The 19,673-nt window shown below is 42.9% G+C and overlaps 2 protein-coding genes and 1 long non-coding RNA gene across 3 annotated transcripts in view; 1 reads left to right on the top strand and 2 right to left on the bottom strand.

Moving 5' to 3' along the window:
• Nucleotides 1-12,042, bottom strand: part of LOC122881138 (forkhead box protein O4-like) — a 31,524-nt gene extending 19,482 nt beyond the window's left edge. The window contains exon 1 of the mRNA XM_044206931.1: nt 10,436-12,042. Coding sequence (XP_044062866.1) covers nt 10,436-10,924 — 489 coding nt within the window. The 5' untranslated portion in view covers nt 10,925-12,042. The remainder of the gene's footprint in view (nt 1-10,435) is intronic.
• Nucleotides 12,043-12,224: 182 nt separating this feature from the next.
• LOC122881143 lies at nt 12,225-17,102 on the top strand. Its single transcript, XR_006379108.1, has 2 exons — nt 12,225-14,723; nt 14,803-17,102. It is a non-coding gene; the product is annotated as an uncharacterized LOC122881143 (long non-coding RNA).
• Nucleotides 17,055-19,139, bottom strand: med18 (mediator of RNA polymerase II transcription, subunit 18 homolog (yeast)). The gene is made up of 3 exons (XM_044206938.1): nt 18,724-19,139; nt 18,372-18,469; nt 17,055-17,731 (listed from the first exon to the last, which is right to left on the bottom strand). The coding sequence occupies exons 2-3, from the start codon at nt 18,442-18,444 to the stop codon at nt 17,175-17,177; spliced, it is 630 nt and encodes a 209-aa protein (XP_044062873.1). The 5' UTR covers nt 18,445-18,469; nt 18,724-19,139; the 3' UTR covers nt 17,055-17,174.
• Nucleotides 19,140-19,673: the final 534 nt, after the last annotated feature.

Genomic DNA, 19,673 nt, shown 5'->3' with positions numbered 1-19,673 from the left:
CTTCCAGTCCTGCTTGGAAGCCCTATAATCTACTCTCTACTATTTGAGCTCTCTTTTCTCTCCCTCTCCATTTCCCTCATTTCACTCTCCTTGTCTTTCTTCTCCTCATCTCTCTATCAATTTAATATTTTCATCCCCTCTTCATTGACTGAGCCAGCCACCCCCGTCTCCCCACTGTCTCCCTATTAAATCTCTTTATCCTGGTTCTGACAACGAAGACATTGATCAGCATTGTCGCTGGCTGGCCGTGGACTTTCCCTTCTACTTGGTTCCACAGTCCCTGCTGTGCAGTGAAGATACTGAAATAAGGGAAGACGACATGTAACCACCAGTAGTCTTGACCTTTATCAAGCTCCAACGCCTGAGGCAGGGTGAATGAGACATTAAGAAAATGACTGAGCATTATCAACCCCTACTTACTTACACACACACACACGCACATGTGGCACACTGTCTGGTCTGAACAATGGCTCTGATGCCTATTTCCTTGGCCCGCATTTTTCTGACAGTTAAGGATAAGCTAAAGCCAAATGATAAAACTGGGAATAACACTTATGCATTCTGCGTCATGTCACTTTAGAAAGAAAATGGCAAGACCGGCCTGGCCTGCCAGCTCAGATTGTTTAACTGTGATTGATCCCTCGTTGAGCTCCAGCTTCCCAGCACTCCTGTGAATGCCAAGTCCTGTTGAGAATTGATGCTTCCTTATAAACCAACTGCGCAAGTTCTTCAAATGATGCATCAGCCTCTGAGAGAAAGCTGAACCTGTGAGGACCAGATGTTAACCCTGACGACTGCAGTCCCAGCCAAGCTGTACTTCTAATGATAGATCATTTCCCTGTCGCTCTCTTCTTCTTCTGTCTTTCTCTTTTAGCCCGTGTGCACGTGTGCTCGACTGGTGCATGTGCATGTGTGGCCATCCTTCCACTCCAGTCAATCAATGAGCAGAGACAATTCCCCAAGTGACATTTACGGAGAAGAAAGAGAGCCATTTATCACTTTAGTTTTGGGATAATAAAAGAATGACTGAATGAGCCAGTGTGTGTATGTGTGAGGCAGAGAGCAGGCGAGAGAGAGAGAGAGAGCTAAAGATGAAAAGGGGATTTCAAAAGCACATGAAAGGAGCAGGAGAAATAAGCGAGGGAAGAGGGAAATGAGTGATAAAAAGGCTACTTTGTGGGGAGGACTGAGAGTGTGAAACAGAACAAGTGAGTAGAGAAGAGAAGGCCGTGAGTGACTGGCAGTAAAAAAGAGAGCACGAGAAAGAAGGGTATGGAAAAAAAAGCCTGGGGTACGGAAAGAAAAAAGGCAGAGAGACAGAGTAGGGGATAGAAAAAGTCTCTCGGGGAATAGAGAAAACGAAGGAGAAAGAGGGGGAAGAGACAGAGATGAAAAAAAGGGTCCAAGAGAAAGAGAGAAAGGGGGAGAGGAGACAGAGCGAGGCAGACATGCTGGTTCATTCAGGGCTATGAGCAAACTCGGAGTTCAGACCTCACACGGTCAGCATACTAAACACCGGACCCAGCGTCCTGACCCAGATTCATGCCACTGACATACAAATCCAATTGGGGAGGGAAGAATTTCACCCCCCTGCCAGACCAAACGTCCACCTCACACAAAAACACCCCTTCCCCCTCAATCCCAGCTGGTCTCACAGTCACCTCATAACCCAACAACCTCACCCCAATCCTGTAACCTCCCCACACATATGCTGGCTCCGACACAGATTTGCTCACACATGGGTTGTTTTACTCATACAAATGTACACACCCAGGCAGAACCACACATGTAAAGTGATTTCTTTCCAAGGTCAGTTTCCTCTTTTCAGCTCAGGCGAGCAGACATTACAGCTCAGCAGGGTGCTGCACTGGTTCCTGACCAGCCTCTACCTGAGATGACCTCCAGAGCTCCATCCATCAGCCGCGGGCACATGGCTCAGCCGCAGCATATCCACCAGCCATTAGCATAACAAGCATCTTTCTTGAACATAACTCTTGCAAATCCTCCTCTCCGATGCCCTCCTTTTTTCTATCCACCTGCTCCGATCTGTCAACGTTAAATACATTTCCTTTTGTTAGGCGGCTCCCTCCATCACTTGCAGGGACCGCTAAGCTCAGGTAAACTGATCGACGGCCCTTATATGCTCTCCTTTCCCCTCCCACAATCCTTTGGCTCATGACAGGGGCTTGATGGACAGGCAGAGAGGAGCAAGAGACCCGGCACATAGCTGCCAGGAAGGGTCCCGAGATGGAGCGTTGTGAAATACACCGTTTAGCTCGGCATACATCACCTGTTTCTCAGGGACAGACATGGCAATATGTGTGCACGTAAACACACAGATTTACACACATGCACATGCACATGCACACGTCCATCAATCCTTGAATAGAGGAAGAGATATCCGACACAGAGAAAAATTGAATTAGGAAATATGGGCACCATGATTTGTGGGAAGTTTTGTGGCCGGGAGAGGAATACAGCTTGGAGCTCACTTCATCTTCTAGCAAGAGCAAAGAGGAAGAAGCCTCTGTGTTGTTTATCTAAAGCCCCCATCTAGTTACAATGACTTGATTTGAAATATTCATATACATGTATGACAAGATCAGGCCCATTATGTTGCTCTTCCGACAGGGCTTCACTGAATGGACTGAATGGAAACCCATCAGTCATTGTAAATTATGAAGACAAGCTACATTACATAAGCCTATAGATGGGCATGAAGAGGAGTATTATTGTAGTCTGATATCAATCTTGGCAACATATGCTCTACAGTGTCATCAGTATGATAATATGCTATAGGCTATTTCAAGGATAAACCCGCCATTATAATATTTCAGAGAGCCTATAACCAAAGCAAAACACATTAGGCTTTGTGTAGTGTGCATCATCATAAGGAATTATATGGCTTATGTTTTAGATGGATCTATAAAGTATAGAAATGGTACTTCAGTCATAATGAACCGTAAATCATATAACCTACAAGGGCAGCAACTAATGATTATTTTCCTTATAAATTAAGGTTATTTTTTTACAATTAATCAATTAATCATTTAGTCTACAAAATGTCAGAAAACCGTGAAGGATACCAAGATAACGTCTTGTTTTGTCCAACCAGCAGTCCAAAATTCAATTTATAATTATATATAACCAAGAAAAACAGCAAAACTTCACATCTGAGAGGCTGGAAAAAGCAAATGTTTGGCATTTATCTCTGATAAATGACTGAAATTATTAATAAATTATTAAAATTGTTGACGATATATTTTCTGCTGATCGACTAATATTGCTTAATCGAATTGTTGTTTCAGCTCTACAACATACCACATCATCTTGCCGATTGCGTCTTTGTTGGCCAACATAACAAAACATTCCATAGCAATGCCCAAACAGTGCATGGTCTGTATCTAATCAGAAATATATGAGGCACATCTTTAAATACAAATAAATAGCATATACATAGTATGTTACGGCTATTAAGGTGTACGCTAATATGGAGTGGGCTAGCCTGAGGCAGTCTTGCTGTGATAGGGGCGAGTACTGGAGACGGAGCAGAACAGAGTAGAGCAAAGCAGGCCCTGTAGTGGTAGAGAAAAAGACAGAGAGAGTCGACCCAGCGTGACTACCGCCTGCCTGAGTGGAGCAGCCTGCCTGCAATTAAGGTGGAATCAGGGAGAAATCTGCACTGCCTTGATAATGAGCCTCGTCTGAATTATTAACAAGAGCTGTTCCCCCAGGACCCAGGCTCCCACTGAGCCCATCAACCCCCCAACACACCCACATACACACACACACACTCATACACAGTGATGCAGGGGAAAAGGAGAGAAATACACTCCTAAACATCCACACACACACACACACACACACACACACACACACACACACACAACGACAATCACACATTATGCACATTGACACAGATGAGCAACAAGCATGCTGCTACACACGGAGACCAAAATTTCTAGCACCACAAAGGCCAACACATTTGAATCACATGCTGAAGTGAATTTCCAAAGTCATTTACAGTATTTTTAATACAAACAACATTTTTCAGGGACAAAATAACTTCATCCGCTGCCATCAGATTGAAACTGACAGACTTAACTCTGTATTAGAATAAGCTACTTCAACATAAAACTTAACTGAATTTGAAAAATGCCAAATATCTCACATATTAGAATAACCCTTTTCAAGTGTGAATCCTGTCCATTCAGCGTACTCTCTACTGATCAAGCATGTGTAATAACAATGGGCATGTTCTTAACCGCATTACATTGAGAAACAGCATACTGAGGTATTTCATTTCTGAGCCAGCTATTAGATGATGAGTCATTTATTGCTTATTAGTCATTTTGGAAAGTATTTATGGTCATGAATGAAAAATGCTATATTCTAAGAAATGTATTCTGGGAGCATTCCTATTAACTCAGCTGACACAGATTAGTAAACCCTCCCTCTTTTCTTGTTCAGCTAACCCTCTAAACTAGCAGAATATAAGCAATACATGGGGTTTTTATTAGTAGGACTACAAGTCACAGGGATACTGGTGTCAATAGAATGTGGCTGGAGGGTAAATGAGCAGGAAGACAGTGACTTTTACTCCCATTTTATTGAAATGTGGGTATTGTGGCTGTATGCCTAGAGCTCACTGTATGTCCAGCAGCACTAGCATGACATATGTCTTGACCCCTCAACAGAAGAAGACCACTTTCTGTTCCCTCCCCTCCTCCCCAGTTTCATAGCCCATTCCCTGAAAATAAAAAGAGATGTGTTCTAATTACGCAGCACTGGTGTAACACTCAAGGCTGTCCCTCCTCCCGTCAAATCTCCATGACATCAAACTAACACAGCCTCAGAGAGAAACACACCACATTCTGTCCCTGCAGCTGTGAACGGTTTTGCCAAAAAATCCACGGGTGCTTACCAAACAGAGCCACGCCTTCCATATGAGCCAATCGCCGCAAGTCAGACAGGTTTCAAAACAAATCAGACAGCAAAACAGCACCACAGAAAGTCGCTTCCGCTCTCGGTCAGCCCCCTCCTCTTCCAAAAATGGTTCACCCCACCCAAGAACAGAGTGTTCCTCCATGGGTGGTTTGAGGAGTCACAAGTGTGTTGCATGTTTTGTGCAAATGTGTGTGTGCATGAGCCAGAGGGAATAGTGGAAACCAGCACCCTAAATAGTGCAATGGGAAAAGAAAGACAATTTCTCTGTTTCTTTAGTATAGGAGAAACAAATGAATTGAAAGAAGTATTTAATATTCTGAGAAATGTCACCAACGGCTGTAAAAAATAAAATAAAGTGCAGAACCATAGGTAATAAGCTTGGTAAGGAATGCTTCAACAGCTGAAGTTCAGTTCAGCTGAGAAGAACATCCAAATTAGTTAAGCCCTGTTGAATTGGGAACTTGACAGTCTCATCCGCTTGTATTTTGCTCCAAAAGACCCAGTAGCTGAGAAGAATTGAGCTGGAGAAAATCCAGCATTGTTATCCTATTATCTCTGAAATAATGTGAGATATGAGATTTCTCTTAAGAGGAGGCATGCTGCTTAAGGCAGTCTAGATCACTGGCAGGAGACTGCTAAAGCTCAAAATCCTGACGCTACAGCTCCCTTGAGAAAGACTTCTCACCTCAATTGGCCCTTGTGCCAAAAACCACTAAGACAGAAAAAATGTGTAGAATGTCTAATAGATGGATGGAGCGAAACAGAAAGGCAGAGAGATTAAAGAGGAGATAACATGGGTGTCTGCTAGATGGAGTGATAAAAAGAGTGCGAAGTAATATCAAAGGCAAATTATATTGTTTTTCATATTCCTGTCTCCTGATTGCTGTCTCCCATATTTGAATGCGTGCCCATGCTTTGGTAATTTGCATGTACATTAATCATTTTCAGTGAGAAATGAACTGCCACGGCTGCAGGGGGAAAGGCAGTGAGAACGGGCTTCTTGGCATCAGATACCCGACTCAACCTGAATATACTGCCTGAACCCAACCTGGCTCCGGCTGCAGGAGCCAAGGGGAGATGTAAGGTGCTCATAATCCTACACCATAAATCTGTCCAGCATGCATCATATGCTCTCATTTTCTGAATGCATAAGTGTGTGTGTGTGTGTGTGTGTGTGTGTGTGTGTGTATGTCGCACTCTCAAATTACTCTGCTCCCCTGAGCCAAGACAGAGGATAAAATATGAATCAGCTGAAAGCTAGGATAGTTTCCAGTCTCTCCAGACTCCCCAACCATCATCAAGCGACACAAGCATTCATCCCTACACACACACACACAAGCAACTCTACACACTCAGAAAGTTTCTCCACTTTATGTTAAGCTTCTGTCAAACACACTCTCTGCTGCACATTTGACACTCATATCCCTCATATTTGACAAGTGTTTCTCTAGTGCAGCTGCTGGAGCCCGTGCATAGTGACAGGATTACGAGAGTCTGTCTGTCTCTTTACCTATAAATCAATTAGATAAAGTGATATGATCCAGTACTGTTATAAATACTACTGCCTGTGGAGACAGGGGTTATGTGTCTTTGCAGAAGATAAGACTACATATACCCAGAGAGACATCGTTCTTTCTCTCCTCTTCATTTCCTTACATGCAGTTCGTCTTTCCTTTTCACTGCTCTACAGTCGCTGTCACATTCCTCCTCCTCTTTCTGGTCTGTCTAATTTCTGTCAATAAAGGAAGCCCCATGACCTTTTACCCTGCTGGCCATGCACAGACCGCTACCCAAAGACACTTTATAAATAACAGTCTAGTCGCTTTGGATTAAAGTGTCTGAGTGACTGCCTAACACTGTTGCCAACCTGCTGCACAATCCCCTGGCATCTGACTGCCCCAAGCGTCGGTAAAAGCCCTGCACCGTAAACACATACAGGGAAAACTGTGTATTGTACATTAAAGCAGGCAGAAACAGACACATTCCACACAGATGCACTGTTGTTGCACTTGCATACACCCAAAATGTAATGTATATGATATAATGTAATGATATCTTAGAGGCATGCATCATACATTTCTATTTAAATATACTTAATACACCAAAAGCTTAGTGTATTATGGATTTTTCTATCCCATAACAACCCATGCTGACATATACAATAAAGCAAACCCCTGCAGCGTAACAATGGCATTATCTAACACCCTTGAAGTTAATGAACTTCTGGGCGCCTACAGGGCAATCCCCACATCAAGTTCCCTTTAAACCCCATTAGAGGCATTATGAAGTCAAGAGCAAGACTACGCGCCATTCTCTGTAGTGACATGCTGTCAGACCAATCAGCGGGCCCAAACACACACGTCTATAGAAGTAGACAGCCCCTCCCCCTGCACTAGCCCCCACAAAGACACACACAACACTACCAACCCTGACGCTTTGTTGCAATTGACATGTGCTCCTCCTACCCACAAATGCAGTATGCATCCACACGCACCTATGGATGCTTGCAATCATATATAATTAGCCATAAAGACATAAAACACAACCATACATACAGGGCTTCAGAGTCAATTGCTAACTTTAGTTCAGACTCCTGCAAATTTCTATGTTGGATCAGCTTAGTTACAGAACATTGGAAAATAAAGGTCAGTGAAGCTGCCTCTAATCTACACTGCAGTAGTGAGTAGCACCACAGTGGAAAGTGTAATCGGGTTCACAAGTGCACAATTCTACGTAACCTCCCTTCAGTAAGGAGGTGATTAGGAAGCCATGACCTCAGAATATTGCAGCCTTCCTAGAAGTCAAAAGCCATTATGTATTTATAGGAGCTTAATGGCGCTGTTTAGGTGTACTGGCTGTCTAGTACCCATCATCAAGCCAGCATCACATCCTTTCCAATACCAGTCATGGCAGCATAATTTTCAACACACAATTTGCTTTGGAAGATTATTTTCCTAGAACCGCCACATATACTCCGGGTTTGAGGGGTTCCTTTGCTTTTATACTTGGTCGTCGCCCACCCACCATCACCCACAACCCCCACCCGCCCAACTCCTACACAAACAGCAAAGTTACACCACTTAATTTCATTTTATTTCATCAGCAGCTTACTAACAATTCTTTTATCTTTTTTCTTTCCTTTCCCTGTCACAACAGAAAAAAGCTGGCTGCTTTGCATCAAATGCTTTGCTCGTGCATGATATTGTTGATTGAGATGAAAATGTAGTGGATGATACAAGTAGTGTTTTCCAACTTGCAAATGCTGCTGTCAAAGATAATTGCCTGATATGATTGTAAAATTACATGTATGAGAGTGCACCTGTTTTGTGCACAAGTGAGGGGGGAGGTAGCGTGATTTTGGGTCCTTGGACTGAATCTGAACATGTGACTTCACATTAAGTCTGTCAAACTTGTTCTTACAGGCTGACTTTCCATGCAATCTTACTGTTACTCTCTCATAAAAGAGATAATGTTTGATGTGTCCACACCTTTTTTATTCCATAAATACCTTAATGAAATAATTTGCATGTAAATTTCTTGTCATGCAGTGCAAAAAAATTGTCTTACCCCAGTATGCAAAGATTTAAATTTATGGACCTTCTGTTACATTCCCAGCAAAGAAATATTCTACGGGGCTTCATTATGTATTCAAAATCCTGTAAATTCAAATAGGATTCTCATTTGACGAGCCAAGTTCACTTAAAAGTTGAACATGTTGCATCAGAAATTAGGGTTTTACTGCGCATACATGTATACTGCTGAGTGACAATATTTCCATCTGCTGTTTGTTTGGTTCCTGTAAGTAAGCTACACATGTGACTCCTAAGTGTATGTTTACATTACCATTCTGTCTCTGACCAAAACCAGGTCAGCCCTGTTACTGACATTATGGCTGCCTGCTTTAAACGACTTACCTAATGCCCTGTCATTACCTGGAATGGGCCCCATGTCTCGCCTGTAGCCTGAAATAGCCCAGGACCTCAGACTGCTACTGTCAACCCCCCCCCCCGCTAATTTGCAGTTTCATAAATAGCAGACTGGGAATTTGGCGCTAAAGATAAAGAGGACCTGTGGCTGAAGACTCATGGTGCAAGTGCAGGGCTAATGAAACTAAGGCTACCTGGAGACACACCTTAACAGGTTTCATTTTAATGGGGCAGGCTTAAGGTGTCAGTCAGGTGCTTGTGGTTTAGGGCTGTGAGCAACAAAGGACACTCAACTCCAAGTGGTGATAGAGTTTATGTTATGCAACAGCAACATAACAAGTTTTGACAGAAGACCGATTCCTCAAAAAGACAAATATATGAATGCATGTTGTTGGACACATCCCATTATTTTGGTCTTTGTATTTGATGATATGAATAACGTGCTTAGATAGTTCTGGAGGAGTGGAAATCATGTGACACTGCCAACTCAATAATTCTTCCTGTAAGTATTTAATGGGATAAATTTAGCAATGAGCATTAACAGGCTATTCAGTAATGGGTTTATGCTGGAAAAGAGGTATGGCTGGCCAATGTGAAGTCACCTCCAAATCCTGTTTCGTGGTCTTGCTTTTGTAAAAACCAGATATCCTACGGACCCAGATATGACATAATGAACAGTCTAGAGCAAGATTCTGATGACTGACAATGCACCCACAATGAGCTGTCATATGGTACAGCCTCTAATTTCACACACATGAAATGATGCACACTTAACATCTATGGTCTCAAGGTCTCAGCTCAGCAAAGGTGCACCATCAGGACAAGCACTGCTGCCCTGCTAATTTCCCTGCCCCTTCCCTGTTCCCCAATGGCCATAATGAATAGAAACAAGATGAGGCTGGGAGCAGAGGCTGATAACATGGGCAGATGTCCAGGAGGTTACTCTAGGCTTTCAGCCAGGCAAGCAGCGGTGGTGGACTGTGGTCAGTTGTGAACACCCCTCTGAATATTTACATTGTGGACAGCTGACCTGTGATCTACAAGTGCCCCTCTGTTGATTCTTAAATGTGTTTTTAAACTGATACCTAGAAGATCAGTGTGTACTGCCTATTTGTATGGAAATGCACTGCATCTTCTATTTAACTACCACATTTATCTGCAGCAGATATGGAAATAAATCATTAGCCATTTAATCATGAACCTACTCCTTGTGAAAGGATTGTATGCACTACTTACGGGCGCTGTTGCCTACCATGAGCTGCTCTCTGCAGCTGGGATGAGTATAGTCTTGTTACACACACAGCAAGAGACTCCAGTCTATTACATTCTACCATCAATGATGTATTAGAATGACTGACGGCAGTAATGAACTAAGACAAGATAACGCATGGCACCATTCATGCGTAACCAACACGGAATCACACGGTGACATGTGTATGGCACGAGGGGTGAAAAAATCATAATGGCTTAGTGAATAAGAATAATACTCAATATTATCACTTGACACTATGATTAACACGTCAATAAACCCATCATGCTGGCCCGTGTGCTGTATTCCTTACCTTCCAGCCAGCTGAGCTATTACTGTCGCCCTTATCCTTGAAATAGGGCACATAACGGACCATCCAGTCGTATATCTGTGACAGCGTGAGTCTCTTTTCGGGGGTGCTCTCAATGGCGCGGGTAATGAGATCCGCGTAGGACTGGTTCCCCCACGCGTTCCGCCGCGAGGATTTGGCTTTGCGCAGCGGTCCGGTCACATCAAGCGCCGCGCCGGCTAGGCATGGGTGCGTCGCGCCTGTGGGTGCCGGGGCTCCGGCTGGATGCTTCAGCTCTCCCGGCGTACCGCCTACGAGCCCCGCTCTGCAAGCCGGGACGTCCTCTGGTTCCACCTTGATGTTGGCCAGTGGAAGACCCCCACTGACCTCGTGTCCACCGGGGAAATCCTCCGGGCAAGGCAGCGGCCAGGTGCATGAGCGAGGCCGGCTTTGCGGCTCAAAATCCGAATCAACCTGATGAGCGTCTAGATCGTCGTCCTCCATCATCAACATTTACCCTTCAATTGTAAATGGAATAAATCAAGCGAAGAGCAAGGGAGGGAAATACCTCCACGATCCCTGTATCCCACTGTCTTCAATGAAATTCACGTGCAATTCACGTTTAAATTCGCCTTGTGATACTGCTATAAAGCTAACAGTCTGAATCAATACGAGGCAATCCAACGGAGTAGACGGATCATGATGAATACAAGCAAAATCACAGCCTCGCGTGTAGAGATAAGAGAAGTAATAAAAGTAATAATAATTTGTCGTCCATTTTACCAAGAGTAAAATATCAAACGGTGATTAGAATGCTTATTATTTAACAGTCCACATCACCTCAAGACAGTATATCTCAAACGCGTGTCAGAGCCAGTCATGGGGGCTTTTCCGTCCAGTTGCAGCAACAGATGATATTTCAGATAAGGAGCATATTTGCAAAGCAGTCGTCGATAAATCCTCCAGAAGACAACAGGAAGAATGGGGAAAGAGGGGAGAAATCACCAGGGCTGTGTAGAGACCATCCACTGAGGCGATAATGCGTGATTACCGTGAATTATTAAATCTTCCAGTCTGCACGGATTAAGCTGGCAGCGGCACATTCAAGTCCATTCAGCCTGAACAGCACACAACTGTCTGCAATTATAATGAGGCGTGCGCATGTGACGAATCGATAAATTCCCAGTCTGAAAAATAAAAAAATAGTCCAGCAATCAAATTTCGTATCCACTTGTCAGGTTGATAAAATTGGCTTTTATCACTCCTCCTCTTGCTCTCCTCTATCCCCCCCTTGCCTTTTCTCACTCTATCAGAGCCCACACATGTTCTCATTTGCTTACAACTCGTTCCGTCTATGTGAACCGAGGATGACGCGCCGGCGCTATAGTGGAGATGCTGCCAATTGGAGTGCGCTCACGAAATCAATACTCTCCGTACATGATTACAGCGAAATCCCGAACTCTCGCTCTTTCTTTCTCTCTCTCTCTCTCTTTCCCCCCTCTCTCTACGATCTCTCATATGAACGGAGGGCGCAAAACCCAAATTCTTAATCAAAACTCTGCATAATGATCTTTCTGGCGGAGCGTCTCACGGCGCTTTGTGTGACAGCCTCCACGTCCAGCCGTAATTAAACAAGACAATCTGAAAACCGCACAAGGGGAAATTCCTGCTCAACCTCGAGAAGGGTTTTTTGTCTTTTAAAAATACAGTGTCTGATCAGTCTTTGTGCGTAACAAATTGTCCCTTGCAGCGTGTGCAGCGTCCAAATGCCCTCCAGGGAGAACTCATGGCGCGCAGGTTTCACCTCTGCTGATTATTTGCGCGCTATACCTCAGTGAGTGTAATTTTCTATGCCGATTAGACAGATTTAGTTCAGATTAAGAGAGACTAGGTAACGCTGGATTTTAATCCAGGAGGAGTGAGGTGAAATGAGGCTTTACAGAGGCCAGAATGAAATATCATCTCTGCTCCACATTCCAACCAAAGTGAGGAGAAAATACTTGCACATTATCATCTCAACTCGCATTTGCCAAGCCTCAACGCCAAAGACAAGCTGCTCTGGCAGACACAGCCCCGGTCAGACCCGTGTGCGTAATTCTGCAACACTGGACGAGGGGGGATTCCGCCCCTCCATCCCACAACCCCCTCCCAAAATCTGGCAGGCACACAGTCACAGGTGCTCGAATCTCATTGGCTGTTTATTTCCCACAAAAATTGTATTAGGTTTCACCTTTATCCATCCAAGATTTGCTGAGCTCACAAGCTATTTTACAGAAACACTCTGCTTCACATTTTTATGCACATTCACACCTGTTATGACGATGGTTGCTGTGGGGACAATATTACTTATTCATGGACCGGCAGTCATACTTCTACATACTCACTCACACACGCACATGCAGCTACAATTTCTGATAATATTAGGAAGTTAGGCAGCCGTTCTTTAACCGCCCATGGGTAATCAGTATGACCTATGGGAGCATATTGGTATGAATGCATTGCAGTCACGATATTCAACAGCTGAATAATAAATAGCCCCTCACCACGGAGGCGTACATTTTCTGCAGAGCATGGGACCCAAAATTCAGAAACGTATAAATAAGAGAGGATTCTACTCGACATATTTTACTTCTAGTGGAAATAAAACGTCCTCACATTTCAGAGTGACACATGCGCAGTTCATAAGCACCTGTGCAGCAAGCGGGCTAAAATTGTCTGAGGAACCCACCCTCTTCATTCAAGGTGTGCATGGACAAAAGCTGTACTTAAAAGTTGCACAACATGACCAAACTGTGTGCACTCAGACATGACTAATGTTGAGAAATGTGTGTCAAAAATAGCACGCTTTTAAATGCGGGAGTATGTGTCATAGTGTGTCATGGAATTACTTAATGCTGAACATCAGTGGGATCAGATGGTTAAAATGCCATGTTGCTAATAGTAAAAAGTCTACGATCCATATTGCACCTATTAATTTGATTAATGGGAAATTATTTATTGTACTTTTATTATCATTTGGCCATTTAAATATGTGCCAAGAGTAAAGCAAATCGAACCAATGCTTAAGTGTAACACAAGGTGCTACTCGTGGTGCTTGTTCACAAGTGAAAGAATTCTGGTGACGTACTAGATTATGCAATGTGCCTTGATTACACATAAAGTGAAAGAAAAGTAATTGTGAACATCAAGAAGACAAACGACCAGATCCAGAGGCTCGCAGCAGGACTGAATCTCCAGAGAGACAAGACTCGGAGGAAGAGTAAGAGGGCTCAGACAGACAGAGAGGTGGGAGGCCCAGGCAACACGAATTTGAAAACTACGAATGTGTTCGGTCCCTTCCAGGCTGACTGCTACACTGTACCCATACCAGACATTCCAGAGGCAGCGTGGCTGGCTTCAGGCTCTGAGTGGCTGATCCTGGAACAGCATGTTCCGCAGAGCAGTAATCACCTCAGCCAGCCACAAGCAAGGCAGAGCACCACATCAACAACAGGGCAGAGCTTTGTGCCTGTCAATTTGTACCCTGAAAAAGTGGTCTGGAATTTCATTCGCATTAGGAAAGGGACGCATTTTTTTTCGCCCATTTCTGCAAGGCCCGACCTCTCATTTCCATAGCCCCGCCACTTAAGACGCAACCTCATGATGTTGTGCAATTTATCCCTGCACAGTGGGATTAGGACGAGAGGAAGCTGGAGATGCCTGTCTGGGAAAACACCTCCCCTGGTCACCCCCTCCCCTCTCCCTCTCAGCAAACAACCCACACTCTCTAACAAGCATATGGGCTCCCAATGACACATGGAGGAGAGGGCTCAAATCCAAGTATTGGGAACGTTCCTGAGTAGGCGAAGCTGGATTTCACCCCTTCGTGGCATTGGCCCAAAGTAGGCTGACTTAAAAACTTCCTGCCCAAGCAAGAGCCAGCTTTCTGTGGCATCTTGGCATCTGCGCTGCCAACTATGAACATTATGTTCAGAGGCAGCAAAGACAATTGGTGCCAAGACTTTTAATTAAGATTGTGTTGTGGAATGGAAAGCAAAGGCATGTACAGGTAATGGCTTCTATTCGCATTTCAAAGGTCTAACGAAATATGATTAACTAACACTATCTACCTTTGCCAATTCATTATATTTAACAGTTAAAGACCCAGAACAACCAATTGGCCCAAGTAAGAAAATCTGTGTGCGCTGCTCTCATACCCAAAAGAGCAGCGAGCATAATTGTATTATAATAAACTGATGATGTCAAAGATGCTTAAAGACAGTAGGAGCAAGTGGATGGTATGATGCCCTGAAATAGTGCACTCCGAATCAAGGTATGAGTATGTATGAAACATAGCACAAACTATTACAATAAGTATGTACAATTGTACTATGTGTTACCTTTTTCACCAGGTGTCTACAGTATAGTTCCAGCTTCTCCGATGTGAGGATTTGCTGCTTTTCTCTTATTGTTGGTTATAAAACAACATGCAATATGATTACATCATCTTGGGCTCTGGGAACTTATAAGGCACTCAATTAATTGAAAAAATAAAAGGTAGATTGACTGATAATGAAAATAACTGTTTGTTGCAGTCATGAACCACATGATGTTCTGTAGGGCCTACCAAAACAAGCAATTTCAAGACTGGGCTCAATTACATTTTTCAAAATATTCAAATGAAATGATAAAATGTGTTGAAAGAGGGTGTCACTCTAGTCTCAATTTCTTGAAATAAACCATGCAGAATATCATATTGCCTCCAGCAATGAGTTAAATCCCTCACTTGTGCAAGTCAGTGGTTGGCTACATCACACAGGCCTGATGCCAAGATACTGATTAGCCTAGCTATGCCTTTGTTCTCCAGGCAATGCGGAATGGAGGTGCAGTGGGAGTCCAGCTCATCACCAAAGAGCACTGTGCTAAACACAAGCTTAAGTGGAAGAAAGCCAGCATACTGTAGTTTATCCATGCTGGACATATAAAGCCTTGGGCAAGGAGGCATCTGCCTCTTTAATACATAATTCACTCAGAGCTGAAACATCATGCTTTAGTCCTAAGGGCCAGTAGTCTACTTCTGGTTGTTGGAACATAAAACTGTCTCCAACAGATAATCTGGTCTCATTGACGGGCAACTTCGTGTACTAAGAATCAAACTACAAAAGTAGGTTCAATTTGAGCACAGATCGGATTTGCCTTCAAAACATACAAATTGAAGAATCCATAAGCAATATAATTTACAGTATATTAAGATGTTCAAAGGGTGGTTTTCATGGTGCAGCACATGTATGTAGAAGCAATGTCATCTCACCTTTCCACCTTATCAGCCTTGATATGCAGGTAGGTCAACATGTAGAGACAGCCATCTGCCCTCAAGCTCTCCCTTCAGACATGCTCATGGTCACTTTACATCACAACCCCGGCAAATGCATCTTCCTCTAGAGGTATTATTAGAAGCACTCCTGTCTTACAGCCCACATTATTATCATAACTGACAGGATGTGCATTAGATACTTCAGTCTCCGCAGCAGATTGGCCATAATGTTGACTCACTAGTATACAGGCCATTTTGGAATTCAGAAGAAACTGAAGCAGCTGTAGTGCTTTCATGTGTAATAGTCCCAGCTCAAGTTCCCACGAAAGAGGCACTAATGGGTTAACAGTAGAAATGAGAGGGAAGAGAGGGAAAATCAATGCTTTTGTTGAGGGGAAGAAAGAAAGCCTTTCACAGGTCTATGTATCATTAAGCAATTGAGAAAGCTAATTAGAGTGGGGGGGAAAGATGTGCAGATCTCACAGCTAATTATTTCCATGGCAACCACAGCTCCTGTAGACGATCTGAGGTAGCATTCAGCTGGCAAAACAGCCAGTTACACGAAGAGCAAGAGAGACCCCTAGTGGGATAAAATGAACATCCTCATGAGAAGATGTACAATCAACATATCAATAAGAAAAACTAATAGTGTTAAAGGTAGAATGCAAATCATAAAACATTTTAAAATGTGACTTCAGTAGAAAATAAACAGGTCTTTGTATAAAATACATCATACTCTGGGAAAAAACTCTATGTTGAACTGATGGAAATATAAACTGATAAAAAACCTTATGTTTCTTTAGTTAATCCTGCCTTATAGAGGGAAATAAATCTTTTTTTTAAATATATAAATCAAAAAGCATAATCAAGAATTTGTTAAACTTAAACATATTAAAATTCCAGGAGCCACACTAAGAACTATATGTCATGTAAAAATCTATTATTAGTATGACAAATATCACTTTATGTACTGTATTGTATGTTTTTTTAGCAATACTGTATAGGGGTCATTCTTTTTACAGCTTTACACTCAATGCAGGCACTGGCTTCTTACCTTTCATCTATTTATTCCCAAACACACCACTATTGTTTCTTCTGTAAACATAGCAAACTCCACAGTGTAGGAGAGGGTTTTACTGCAGGAGTCCCCTTAGGGGTACTAAAAATGTAAAAACTTAAATGAACTAGCAATGAGTTTAACCAAAACTGTGCGGTATTAATTGATTAAAGAGTGATAAGGTTACCATGTCAAAACGTCGTGTAACGATGCTTTGGTGGAATGCAGTAATATTGTGTAGTAATTGTAGAGACATTTTCCAGCTCACATAAACTGACGAGAAGACGTGTAACTGTAAGTCAAAGTTGCACTGTATTTAATTTTAGGTAAAATGTAAATATCATAAAAAAAAAGAAAAATAGGAGATCTAAATTGTCCATAGTAGTCAGAGATGACTTGACTCTCTAAATGATTCAATGTCTCTGTTTACTGGGGTCAATCTTCTCCAGGTGAACCAAGGGTTTGAGTTGCTCAGCAAAGCTGCGCATGTCCTCTGACACAGTGTCCTGGCCAGCGGGAGCCAACACACTCAGCTCCACCAGGTATGAAAGTGATAGACGCTCTGTGTTCTCTGTGTTCCCCGGTACCAGGATGCGTGACAGCTTGCTAACCACAATTTTCATAGCGCCTTTGCGGAAAATGTGCCCGTTGGCCACAAACTCGTGGTCCATGCGAAAGCCCATCTCATTGAGGAACTCCGGCAGGCTGTGAGAGGCAGCCACATCAACACAGTTGCGCACCAGAGCATGGCGGCTCTTGTCTCCCACTTCAGGTTGGCCTAGGTAGCGTAGGTGCCATGGAGATGTGGGGTGGGAGAGGGAGCGCCGGGCACGCAGAATGAAAGGGTTTCCTTGTTGGCCTTTCAGAAGATAAACCAGTTCATGATCTGTAAAAGTCTCAGGTTCCATGTTGTCACACAGACCTCGAAGGCGATGCAAGAGGCTTTCCAGAGCCTGGTCTAACACACTACCTGAATTAATAAAGGGTAGAGAAACAGATGCAAAAATATATAAACAATATATTAACAATGTCATGTGATGATCTGGACTGCAGAATATATTGTATTTAGAACTGTAGTATTAATATACATTTAAACAATAAACAAGGTTAAGGTCAAATATCTGTTGCCTATGCTGGCAATATTGCAGTCTCATACAACATTGTAATACAACAGTCCTAATAATAATAATAATAATAATAATAATAATAACTATTTATAGAGCACTTATCAACCCAAAGTACAAAGTGCTTCACATAGAAAGAAAGGTAATAATGAATAATAATGAATGATAAAATATCATTCACTGTGATAGACAACCTAATTTTGTCGTGACTTAGACAACCTAATTTCTTCGGTTAAGTTGTTCCAGAGCCTCGGGGCCCTGATGGCAAAAGCTCTGCCCCCTTTAGTTTTCATCCTGGACTCAGGAACAGACAGAAGACCCCTACCCGAAGAACTACGTGAAGGTTCATTAGAGATTACAAGGTCTAAAATATAGACTGGAGCCAGGCTACGAAGAGCCTTAAAAGTAATCAATAAAAGTTGTTAATAGTCTATTGACATGTTTCATTTTCTGTCCTCAGCTGTGGATGTTTCAAACGTAACTTACCTTGCAGCAGGTATTCCATCATATTGATTGTGCCACCGGTGACAGGCATGACTGTAACAGGAGGAGCTTCCATCTTTTCGCAGGCGTTGTATTTGAATCTGAAGGAGGAAAATATTGTTAGCTGTATCAGTGGCGTATAGGCACAGTCTTCATTTGACCGTTAATGTAGTTGTCAACTTTTAACACGTAATGTTACCCGGCAACCAGTGTTAGCTAATATAACGAGCTAGCTAACTAATTCATTTAGTTAACAGCTAACGCTAACTCACTCGCAATAGTAACTTAGTTTGCTTCATTAAAGTTAACTGTTACCCGAGAAACCACGAACAACAAAATGCAGCTGATCACTTACTGAGGCAAACCGGGTAAATGTTGGTTTGTTCGTCTTCGGTAGAGCCTCCACAGTAACGTTAAAGACTGAGGATCAGGTAGGCCTCACCGGTTTGTTCAATAGACACACCGCTTGTAGCTAACTAGCTAAATTAGATATCATCAGTTAGCTACAATGTAAACTGTGTTACCGTGCTAAGCATTTCAACGTTAAATTACTTGAATGGGACGACAAAAATCTCTATCTGCGAAAACAAAGAGCCGATTGCAACAAAACAATGCCAAACTGCTCGGTTAATAATCATGAATGAATGAAAAGAGCGGGGTTTGCGGCCGAACAGTTTAAGAAGGTTCCTAACTGAGTGAAATGACCCGGAAGTAGCTAAGTGGCAGCCATGATAAGAGCTGTTCGAATTATCTAAATGCTGAGGAAAGGTGCTTCAGTGCTTCCTTTCATATCTCCTTTAGCATAGGATACATTGGTCCATTCTTTACGAAAGGAAATGAGATAATGCCGTCCTACAATTCCTTGCAACATTTAAAGCGACGCACCATTCGGCCGTTCACGTAAAGCAGACTCGCAGCAGAAAGAGAGGGAGCGTGTGAATATGGACAGAAGTGTGGACATGATATAAAAACTTTATTTGATCATGAAGCCTAATGTTGCTCTTCTGTGGTTTATCAGTGAAGTGTATGAACTATAATGCAGACTGGAGTCTCTGTTAACAGTAAACAGAGAGATAGATCTGCGTTATATCCACTCGTCTCCTCTATGAAACGTCTGTATACTCACTGCGCTGCATTATTATAAACTATGATGAGCTGGTCGTGAGTCACATCTCTCGCCCCGTCCAGGCGCTGTCTCTCCCTCTTCATCTCCTTGCAGTTCTCATGTATTAGTTCTGTGTTGTTGACTGTGTAGTTGCTGTGGCTGCTTTGACATACAGGTGTTCATGTTTGCTGTCTGCTGTA

This window comes from Siniperca chuatsi, linkage group LG9 (genome assembly GCF_020085105.1).
Source record: "Siniperca chuatsi isolate FFG_IHB_CAS linkage group LG9, ASM2008510v1, whole genome shotgun sequence".
Lineage (NCBI taxonomy): Eukaryota > Metazoa > Chordata > Actinopteri > Centrarchiformes > Sinipercidae > Siniperca > Siniperca chuatsi.
The sequence above is the reverse complement of the archived record's forward strand: the minus strand, read 5'-3'. Positions and strand labels throughout refer to the sequence as shown.